General features: G+C 40.2%; 1 protein-coding gene across 1 annotated transcript in view; it reads left to right on the top strand.

Moving 5' to 3' along the window:
- LOC116707102 (adhesion G protein-coupled receptor L3) overlaps positions 1–12,048 on the top strand; it is a gene marked incomplete in the record, with an annotated part of 258,534 nt that overhangs the window by 200,536 nt on the left and 45,950 nt on the right. Inside the window, 1 exon segment of the mRNA XM_032544265.1 lies at positions 9,622–9,805. Within this exon segment, the coding sequence (XP_032400156.1) occupies positions 9,622–9,805 (184 nt within the window).

The following is a 12,048-nucleotide window of genomic DNA, read 5'->3' on the forward strand; positions in this document are numbered from 1 at the left end:
ATATATATATATATATATATATATGTGTGTGTGTGTGTATATGTGTAAATATACTGTATGTATGACCAATCATTCATTTTTTTGTCAACAAATGCCATAGAAAGACCAACAATCAACAAAAACCAACATTGTCAATTGTCTTTATAGCCAAAGCCTGAAATGTGACATTCTTCTTTGCCATAGACATCTATTGTCAACCAAAACAATGAAAAACATATTATTGGGATATGTTGACAGTAAAAACATAGAAAAACGCCTTGACTACTTACAGGGTGCAAATCACAAGCTTAAGGTTATTCCAAAAATTGTGTAAAAATCCAATTAAATAAGACTAAGAGTCCACATAAATGCCCCCAAATTTGTGAGGCAGTACTTCCACACAGCAGTGCTTTGAGCTAAATGTTTCAATGCTCATAATAGCAATGTTAATTTGCGGATGTTGTGCAGTTATGTTAACCATGTTCGCCATTTTATTTTTGCATGCTAACTCTTGCTAATTAACACTAAACACAACAATTAGTTTTGCATAAATCAATCAGTTGAACTGATATGTTATTACAATACATTTCAGTAAAAAACCAAAACATCAACCTCCATAAATGGGCTTCATCCCATCATGAATGTCTGCTCAATTCATGGCAATCCAATACTATAATATTTTCTGTCCGGAGTGATCAGATCGATATTGCCATTTCTAGAGCCACGCCACTGGCATGGCTAAAGAAAGCAAAAACAAAAAAAAAGACACATTAATCCATACTCTCTTCTGATTTACACACTGTGTGCTTTCGCACCTGCAACTGGGTTTGTGTTTCCACAGTGTAGTACTAAGGGTGTATTCTACATTACCACACATGACTGTACACACTTCAGCTGTTTACCTCCTCCTCTGCTCCGTTCCCTCGCTGGGTTGACAAATTCAAACAACACAGAAGAGCTTTCACTTGACGAACCGGAATAATGGAGCAACATCTGTGGCCTTAGGTAAACACAGGCATTGACTGCACGCGCTGCCAGCCTTTGAGGGACTTTCATTGATTAGGGAAATTGGGCAGTGTTTTCTCCAATGGGGCCCTGGTGGTTGAAGTAAATGGGATTAGCAGAGGAAATACTGAGCAAATGAAAAGTGCACCTACCTCTGCTGTCCCTCCGTTCAGAGACGGTGCTGAAAACAGACTTTGATAGCACTTCGATAGGTTGTTGTCTAAATAAGATGAGTGATTCTCATCTTGATTGAGGGCTTCTATCTTGTTTAAGTGGTAAACAAGTAGATGACACTTGAATTCAACTGGTACTGAAGTCTTCATCTCGTTAGGATCATCAGGGCATTTCAATACAAACAGCTTAATTTCCTTTTTTAAGTCACTTATTCACAAGTACGCTGTATCTTTATTGATTGTTCACGAACAGCGATATCTGCCGCACGTCACAGCCAATGGAATCCCACCCATCAGGATGTGGCCTTCATAACGCTACGACCGTGTATGATGATCAACTTTTTATGTTGTGCTTTTCCCCTGTGGGGATGTTTCTCTGTTGTGCCCTTTTGATTTGGAACAAACATGATGAAAATAGCGGCCTCCCTCCTGTGCCTTTTGGTCATATTAATGGCAGCTTGTTTATAGGCAGTGACATTATAGTCCAATTACTGTGATTATTCCCGTCCATGTTGAACCAATAAAGTAAAACACGCCAGCTTTGAATGGATTTTTCCTCTGGCATTTTTGGAGATTTGGGATTTATAGTGAATACATTTCGCCATGCATAACCTTATTTCAACAGCAAAAGAACAAAATAATATAATGCGCCTTAGCATGAGCCAAGTGAGTGTGAAATACAGGGAGTATAGTGAGGTCCGACCCCTCATTAAAATCACACCTTTGCATGCAAAGATGACTAGGGGGAGCGTCACAGCGCCGGCTGACCTTAGAGCAGGCGAAACGGAGGGAGGCTCCTCGTTCGGGAATGTAACGAGATGATAAAATGTCCCTTGTAGTCAATTTGTTGAAAGATGAAGATAACCACATCCACATAAACAGAGACCTCGTCATCTGGCCTGCGGTGCAGCTCGGCCTGAAAAATCTGCGTGAGCAGTTTCTGCTCAGTGGAGAGAGAGAGTGAAGGATTTCTCATTCACTCAGGAATTTGTTTATTACTTTAGCATAATTTTCAGAAAATCTGTTTTAATTATATTGAAATTGACTATTAATACACACACAGTAGACAGTTGAAAATTCCTAATTCTCAACTAATAGCCCAGGAGCTCAAGGGGCTGACACAAACCAATAAACTCTAGGTAAAGGGTTGAATCCAGGTAAAGTTTTCCTCCACTCAATACTTCCTTATGATAAATTCAGCCTAATGCTTATTTTTAGCTCTAACTTCATCTTCACATTAACAGAGACATGTCTTAATCACCAGTCTGCTGCTTCCCGTTTCTCCTTTTAACAAAAGACATTGTTCTCATTTACTAATTAATTCCAATTGCTTCTACTATGCTGTTTTTTTTAAAGCGATTTCAAGTGTCGGCAGTGATACTCAACACCTCCTGCGACACGTTTCAAATTAAAAACACACATAGCAAGGTGTAGAGCCGTGTGAGATGAAAACCTATTTTCAAAGTAAAACAATGTTTCAAATTAAAAGCCTACAAGAAACTAGACAAGAGTGTTATCATACTGAGAGTTATTGCTGTGTAAAAAACACAGAATTTAATAAGGAAACAGGTGAACATACAGTGGTGTGAAAAAGTGTTTGCCCCCTTCCTCATTTCCTGTTCCTTTGCATGTTTGTCACACTTAAGTGTTTCGGAACATCAAACACTTTAAACAATAGTCAAGGACAACACAAGTAAACACAAAATGCAATTTGTAAATGAAGGTGTTATTATTAAAGGTGAAAAAAATCCAAACCATCATGGCCCTGTGTGAAAAAGTGATTGCCCCTTGTTAAAACTACTATAACTGTGGTTGTCCACACCTGAGTTCAATCTCTAGCCACACCCAGGCCTGATTATTGCCACACCTGTTCACAATCAAATCACTAAATAGGAGCTGCTTGACACAGTATGGTCCACCAGAAGATCCTTAAAAGCTACACATCATGCCGAGACCCAAAGAAATTCAGGAACAATTGAGAAAGAAAGTAATTGAGATCTATCAGTCTGGAAAGGGTATAAAGCCATGTCCAAAGCTTTGGGAATCAGCGAACCACAGTGAGAGCATTATCCACAAATGGCGAAGACACGGAACAGTGGTGAACCTTCCAGGAGTGGCCGGCCGCCAAAATACCCAAGAGCGCAGCGACAGACTCATCCAAGAGGTCACAAAATACCCCACAACAACGTCCAAAGAACTGCAGGCCTCACTTGCCTCAGTTAAGGTCAGGTTCATGCCTCACCATCAGGAAAAGACTGGGCAAAAATGGCCTGCATGGCAGAGTTCCAAGAGAGGAAAACCACTGCTGAGCAAAAAGAACATCAAAGCTCGTCTCAATTCTCCACAACACATCTTGATGATCCCCAAGACTTTTGGGACAACATTCTGTGGACCGATGAGACAAAAATGGAACTTTTTGGAAGGTGTGTGTCAGGTATATCTGGCGTAGAAGGAACACTGCATTTCATAAAAAGAACATTATACCAACGGTAAAATATGGTGGTGGTAGTGTGATGGTCTGGGGCTGTTTTGCTGTTCAGGACCGGAAGACTTGCCGTGATAAAAGGAACTATGAATTCTGCTGTCTACCAAGAGATCCTGAAGGAGAATGTCCGACCATCTGTTGTGTACTCAAGCTGAAACGAACTTGGGTTCTGCAGCAGGACCATGATCCTAAACACACAGCAAGTCCACCACCGAATGGCTGAAGGAAAAAAAATGAAGACTTTGGAGTGGCCTAGCCAAAGTCCTGACCTGAATCCTAGAGATGTTGTGGTATGACCTTAAAAAGGCGTGTCATGCTCGAAAACCCTCTAATGTAACTGAATTAGGACAATTCTGCAAAGATGAGTGGGCCAAAATTCCCCACGGACGCGTAAAAGCCTCATTGCACGTTATCGAAACGTTGGTTGCAGGTGTTGCTGCTAAGGTTGGCCCAAACAGTTATTAGGTTTAGGGGGCAATCACTTTTCACACAGGGCATGATGGTTTGGATTTTTTTCACCTTTATAATAAACACCTTCATTTACAAATTGCATTTTGTGTTGTCCTTGACTATTGTTAAATTGGTTTGATGTTCCGAAACACTAAGTGGGACAAACTGCAAAGGAACAGGAAATGAGGAAGGGGGCAAACACTTTTTCACACCACTGTACATACAGTTATGTTTTTTGCTTTGACAGCATAAAGGCGTCTTTCTAAAATGCAATAATAGAATACAGCTAAACTTAAAAAAACTGAATAAAGGGCTGCTATGTGGGAATAGCGCAAACCTAAGACAAAAGCACAAAGGTAATCAGTGTGTAACTCACATATACTGTACAGACAACCACCTGTTTACATCAGAGAGAAGGTGTCATCAAATATTTAACAAGAAGGTTGCAGAGATTTTTAAAGAAGATAGAGAATTTGGCTAGCGGGTTAAATAAAACAAAGAAAAGAAATACAGAAATGATGCAACAGCTTCACCTGTGCCAAGAGAAATCTAGTCAGATAGAAGAGGAACCAACTGGTGAACAGGAAGGGAGGGGAGAAATGAGAGCACACAGAATGGGAAGAGGGGGAATATCAGCCTAAGCCAGAATCAATTTCCCAGACCCAGAGTTCATTTCATCAATCAGCACACAGATAGAAGCACACACACCACGGGTTGGCTTGGACTCCTGCCAAGCACACGCTAATGTCCACCTCTCCCCTCCTTCCTTCTGCATTGGTATAAATGGTCCGTGCGTTGCAGCTTTTCACGCCCAGTCATCATCCTTGTTCCAAGTGGAACATTCCCGAAGTGAGTCCAGTTAATGATTGGAATTTCCTTATGGTCCAGGAACTAGAAAGTAGTTTTTTACTGCTTGGTAAATGGCATTTACATCATTTCAGCACAGGAAAGTAAAGTATCTAAAGATAAAAATGGCTGCAGCAGACTGAACGGCTAAATGTCACTCCCTGATGTAAGTCGAGTGCAGATTTGAGTCGCGAATGCTCCGATTTAAACGGTTTACGGCATAATGTGTCATACTGAAATTTGTGAAATCCATGAAATAAGAAACTATTATTATTACAAACAATAACAGGAGATGGAAATCCTTTCAAAAACGTTTTAGCTATCTAAGGTTGTTAATGTTAGCTCAAAACGCCCTTCAAGTGACAGCCCTTGTCGTGTTTGATTGCTAGCTTGTAGCTAAGCTAGCATTCATTTCAAAAACGTTTTAGCTATCTAAAATTGTTTTATTGCTAACGTTTGCTCAAAACGTCATTCCAGTGACAGCCTTTTTTTGTGTGTGATGCTAACTTGTAGCCAGCAGTGAACAAACTTCGTTTAGAAGGTCAATTTTTACTGTATTGACGTTACAGAAGTCTCTCGTTAGCATGTTCTAGGATACTTGTTTCAAAGTGACGCATGCGCGACTCACATCTGCACTTGACTCACATCGGGGAGTGACAGGCTACATTTGACAGATGGAGGGCAGTAAGCTAATAGCGGTAAAATAGCAGCAAGCCGCCAAAGCACAAATACATTTTTGGCATATCCAGATTGATTTTAGAAAGTCTGGACAGAAAAGTTTGTGAAATGCGTTTTGTTTTTTTTATTTATTGTTTTTTTTGCAAATTGGAGCCAATCCACATTTGGAGTTATTTTTAAATGCGATTTAAATCAGATTGCTACAGATGCGTCTCAGTCTAGACGCTCAATTTAAAATGTTGTGTTCAAAGTGTCTTTTGTGTCACACAGAGGCTCTGTAGTCTGAGCCAGCGTGACCCAAGATGCCTTAATTTACAAATCCACATTGTCAAGGGCAGTGCCGCTTAACTCTTTCTGGATTACTTTTCACAATAAAAGCCCAACTTAAATTCATTCCAAGCATTTTGCTAAAGAGGCAACTCAACAAAGTGCTACTACAGCAAATACTCGACACACGTCAATCAAATCCAGAGAGACAGAAGTGCTGAGCAGACGCGGCTACTTTATGAGTAAAGCACTATGGAGAACCAGGTCAAATTTGCCTGCAGTCTGAACGAAGCTTATGATGGTAATGTTAAGGGTGTGGGTGCACATCCCAAGTTAACTGGCTGCTGGCTATAGCTTTTAACCATATAGACATGATATATTAATATGTTCATCTTTGTATCTTAGAAGGATTGTGAAGACACATACTTCTCAAAGTGTCAAAAATTGACTATAATGAGAGATGAATTATGTGATTGTGTCCTGAATGACAGCAACAGTAGTTTTGGTAATGTTGCCTAATTACACACCTTGGATGTTGATATTTCTGGTTTTATGTTTAGTTTTATGTGCAGATGTGGCATGTGTTTGGCATTCAGAGCTAGGATTTGACAATATACTGAGATTTAAAAAAATATTGAAATTAACCCTAAAAAAATCACAATGTTGTCACTGTGCATTCCAAACCTGAATGATTTTCTTGTTTTTTTGTGAAGTGAACAGACTACGTTCCTTCTTGGTTTGGGAGAATTTGCCAATGGATTGCCTCTCAAAAGTGTTCTAAAGCTAGATTGTGTTGTTTCAAACTAATATTTTAGGTTGAGCTTAGAAAGGCTTCTTAAGGAAATCATTTGACAGTGTGGAAAATGCTTACGCTTATTTGTTTTCTTGCTGAAAATAAGATCAATACCAATCTCATGTTTTGTACAGTAAATATAGAGCTAACACCAGCATCCAGTTAGCCTATAGCTTTGCGCAAATAAAAGGCACCGGGGGGATCAGCTAGCTTGGATTTGTTGAAAGGTAACATAATGCTAAGCGAACTGGCTTCTTGTATTATCTTAACATTTACCATACAAACTTGAGAGTGGTATCAATTTTCTCATCTATCTGCAAGAAAGTAAATAAGACTGTTTCCTGAAATGTATATTTCTTCTTTGTAAACATGTAAAAAAAAATCTCAATGTCTCAGAAAAAAGATTTGGGGGACGTGACATCAGTGTCACTGTTCGGCACACAGATAGCTTAACAACACCCTCAGGGACACACACACACACACAGGGCATTTTTTGTTCAATTTGAAGTTCTTTTATCCGTCTAAATTCTTTATAACAGCCACACAGTAAACCATTTTACTGGACAAAGGTACAGCAATGGTTCAGTTAGGGATACAGTGTTATTGTCGTGACATTCTCTTTCTTTCCTCTCACACATTTCGACTGTATAGCTTCTTCAGACTGTAGTAAACATTGTTGGCAGCACGTTCATTCATTTTTGTGATTATAAACACCAAAATACATCATTCTTTGCATTAAATTGAACGTGTAGTGCCTGCATGCTTTATTTCAGGTACAGCCATGTCTCATCTGTTCCAACATGGAGGCTCTACAATCTTGATATTATAATTTAATTCTCTGGTTTGAGTGAGGGGAATAATAGTATGTCATACGCATACTAATAACAGTAATGAATAATTTGCTTCGCAGTGATTTGGTAATCTTTTGCATGTCCAAATAATGCGGCGTGACTGAATGTCAGCTTTATTGCCGTTTTTATTTGCTGAAGAAAACTGATCATTTTTACAGTATTACGTTTTTTTAAACATCGTATAGTCTGCCCTTGCTTGTTTTATTCGCTCCTGTTAGTCAATACTCCCTTGTATATTCCTTCTTTATCAGGAATCTGACCCCTCCGTCTTTGGGGCAGGCTATTTTTTTTCCACTATCTTTTTTTTTTGGGGGGACGTTTCTTCTGCATGCAAAAAAGCGAGTCAGCCTCTTCTGCAAATCCATCAATCCTTACCCTAGAAGAACCATTATTTCAGTGTGTTTTAAGAAGCGCTGGAAAAAAAATCTTGCACAGTTGAGCAAAGAGAATAAAAATGTCAGTGCCTGAAGAAAAGGAGCCCCTTAATTGAGAGTGAATCAACCTCTGCCTCTAGCTGAATGGCAAAAGGTGTGATTGGAGATTGGCTGCAGATAATGAACAATTTACATCAAAGTTGGTAGATTGTGTGTGTGTGTGTTTATATTTTTGTATACTAGCAGGTGCAGAGGTGTGGGTTCACTCTTGCGTCAGTCTCTCACAGTGTGTGTGAGGTTGTGTCTGGGTGTGGGCGGCTTAATGTGTGCAGGGGATGTTTTGAATGAGGAAAAGCCAGCTGGTGCTGTTTGAAAATTCTCAATCAGCGCCAGTGCGTTGAACACAACCAGTCCTTCGTGTCCTCTTGCCATCACAGTGATTTGAAACAAACATACGACTTAACATTAAAAGGTAATTGGGGGTTTCATTGCACTTATGCTTTGTCACTGTAAAGCCAGTTTTTTCTCCCCGGCTTTTGATCAGCAATTCATTTGATACACTCGAGCACATGATTTCTCTTATTGCCTTTAGCTTTATCCCCTGCTGTGTTTGAGTCCTACTAAAACTCTTATTCCCTTTCATATTCCATTGATCAAAAAGGGGATCTTAGCGAAGTTCAGAGAGAAGTTCAGTGGCGTGACACCCCCTGTTTGTAACACACATCACAGCGTCTATCTTCAGGATGTCACGACTGCGTAAACTGGCTTTTTGAAGAAGTGTGAATGGAGAATCAAAAGTCAAACCATTTATTTATTTTTTGTATCAGATGTAAGATTTTCTCTTTGGAGCGTGGAATTGTTACTATTTTAGCAGTGCAGCACATTTCTAATAATTCTGCATTTGACCACCTACTGTACTGTAGTGGCTCAGAAATTGCTTTGCATCCATTTTACTCTTCAGTGCGGTGGGAATGAACTGCTTTGCTTGACCAATTAGTATTTTGTTCACAAATCTTGCCATTGGCATTTTTTAAATCTGTAATGGCTCTCATGTTTTCATCTTGTCTTGAGAATGCTTTGTTTCTTCCCTGGTTACTTGCTTTGGTGTTGTGAGGAGATTAAAGAAGGTATAATAGTTGTTCGGTGCTATTAATATGCAGGGGGGATGTGAGCTTAATAGTTGTAGATTGTTGCTACCAGCGAATACCTTGTTCATCCATTGGAATGTCTTAATGTTGCTGTGTTTTGTTGTAGTGCTTTTGTGTATTGGGATTGTGTGCCCGGAAGAACATTAATCACACCAATTAAAGACTCTAGCCTGAAGTCATGTAAGAATTGGCCTCTAGTCTTGTAAGCATTTGTTCAGATATATTTACATGATTAATTATTCTTGTAGAGAAAACAGTAACAAAAGCAATCTAATAACATATTCAAAGTTATTATAAATTCAGTTGTCGCTGCTACTAGTTACAACCCATGTCTAAAAGCACTGCTAAATACATTGGCTATAGGGTCATTAAATGGCTCAGTTGAATGATTATGGCTTTTTTTAGTCCAAATGAAAAACAGGGGAGGGGGGGGTTGATTTGTGTGACTTGTTTTTCAGTCCTGAACCATCCTTCACGCATGCCGTTTACCAAATCACCATGTCAAACAAACCGCAGTCCCGGGCGAGCTTAGCTCCTTTTCACTAAATCAATGATTTTGACCCCCCCCCCAGGCCATGGTGGAGACGGTCAACAATTTGCTGCAGCCGCAGGCCCAGGCAGCATGGAGGGAACTGAGCACAGGCGAGCAGCTGAGGGCCGCAACCATGCTACTGGACACGGTGGAGCAAGGGGCCTTTGTCCTGGCCGACAACCTGCTGAAGACGGACATTGTGCAAGAGAACACTGACAACATTCGTGAGTATATTCTAAGACATTATAGTTCTGTGAGATGCTGTGGATGCTTGTTCTGCATGAGGGAAGAATTTGAAAGATCCCCTCCAGACATGTTTTAAGATATATAAGAAACACTACGCATGGAATGAGTTTCTCCCTTCCAAAATGGCACCCCATTCATTCCTGTGAAAGTTGCTCCCTGGGCACAGATTTTTCAGACCATTTCGTTTAGTGGCTAAAGTCCTACTCCAGTCCAGCCATGCCACAGCATGTTAGAGCCTTTCTCTGGTTCACACACACACACAGACACACACACACACACACACACACACACACACACACATTCACATGGCATCAAATAATCTAGGGATCTTCTATTCTTTTCACATTTAATTGGAGGAAATTAATCGAATGATGAGAATGTTGTGCATACATAGATGGATGGATGGATGGATAGATGGATGGATGGATGGATGGATGGAGAGATTGATTTCTCTCCAGGTAGACTTTGTCTTTTTTTTAAGTGATGAAAGCAGTGCAAAGTGTATGCCAGCAAGCAAATTACATTTATTGATTAGTGGACTTTATCTGCATGAGTAAACCATCATGGACAGAAGTAAGTTAACTTCTCCTTAAACTGCTGAGAAACACATTCTCTAGTGGTGTTTCTCTCTACGTGTTCCATCCTTCACTGGTCTTGCTACTTGTTCAAGGGTTTCAAAGTTCACCATACTGCTTTTGATCCAGCGCGCTCTCATATTGACAGCAGTGCTCTTAAGGCTGTGGAAAAAGTGTGCAAGTCACTGGATTAATTCTTTCTCTGTCACAGGATGTCAAATCTGGCAAGGCTGCGCAAATCTGATGGCAGTCAGCTGTAAACTGACAATTCTCTCATATGATTGTACTTATGTTCATGGCAATTATTAGCCAGAATTAACTACTAGTCATGCAGATCAGGGATCATTGCTCTCTATTCAGTGTATAAATACCAAGCGAGCACACATAATGGAGCTACTGTCATCAATATTTTCCCCTAGTGGAGCTTTTTCCAAACTGTAAGCATCCATTGAGTAGTAGAATTATGATGTATCGCCCTCTTCTCAGAAGTGTTTTTTTTTTTTTCCCAAGTTCCTGCTGCCATGGCAACCTGAAAATATAGGTCTACATACTTAAAAGGAAGTGAGCGTAAGGAGAATTAATAAAAATGATTTTATTGTATCTGGCACACAATTCATCTGGGTATTAAGGAGGTTCTGGGCTCGTTTGGAGAGGGGAAGGAGACGATGCCTGCACGGAGTGAGATTTTATAGCGCCTAGTGGTAGTCTGGTTAATTATGTGCTGCTGACATGTTTACTAGGCCTTATCTCGCTGTTTGCCTGGCTTATTTTTTTATTCAGCCAGTTGGCTCCTGCAATCCCTCATGCCATGCAGGGCAGTTAAATAAGGACAAGGGCCCATTTAAACATCAGTAATCACCGCTGTAGCTAATTATTGATCTCTCGCATTGAATTACATGTCAAATCTACGCATTGCACCTGGCGACACGTTCTCCATGTCAGTCAGCCGGGTTTTTCTTGCTTTTAAAGTGAATCTTGAACAGTAAGAGAGCCTGGTTCCAATTTTAGGCTCAAGCCGATAATGAGATCTATTTTCTTCGCTTTCAAAGAAGGATATTTCCTCACCCATTGTGTCTGTGTTTGTGTTTACACGTTACAATGCATGTGCTCGTCTAGGGCTTTGTCTGTGCCAGAGCGTGCTTCACTCTCTGCGTGATAATCTCATGAGCAGATTTTTGCCGATTAGCATGTTATTTAAATGGGCTTTGAAGGTATAGCCTTTGGGTCCAACCACTGCTATGGCATCAAAGGCATTCCCTAGAGCCCACGGTAAGCTCTTTTACACAACCTCGCAGGGGGAAAAAAAAGAGTTAGAAAGGGTGAAGAAAAATGCTTCCTTTATTCCAAAGGCAGGCTTGGAATCCAGGGAATGGTGAGCTATCTGGGGTATTGTCTTAGCTAAGTTGAATAGGAATGTATCACCCAAACCCCCTGGCCTTTGCAAAAGCACAAGAGAATGTTAATACAAAAGATTTTTTTTTAAAGAAGAAGTATGGGAAGCCTTGGTGTGAGAAGAGATCCAAAGGGAGGATTAAATTGTGTAGCTTTTCGTGGGCAATAACCTTTATCTAAGACAGAGGTGTCCTCGTCCATTGACATGAGATCGTCAGCTGAATGCCTTATCAGGCTTAATGAGGTTCATTTTT

The sequence above is a fragment of the Etheostoma spectabile genome, chromosome 19 (assembly GCF_008692095.1).
Source record: "Etheostoma spectabile isolate EspeVRDwgs_2016 chromosome 19, UIUC_Espe_1.0, whole genome shotgun sequence".
Taxonomy (NCBI): domain Eukaryota; kingdom Metazoa; phylum Chordata; class Actinopteri; order Perciformes; family Percidae; genus Etheostoma; species Etheostoma spectabile.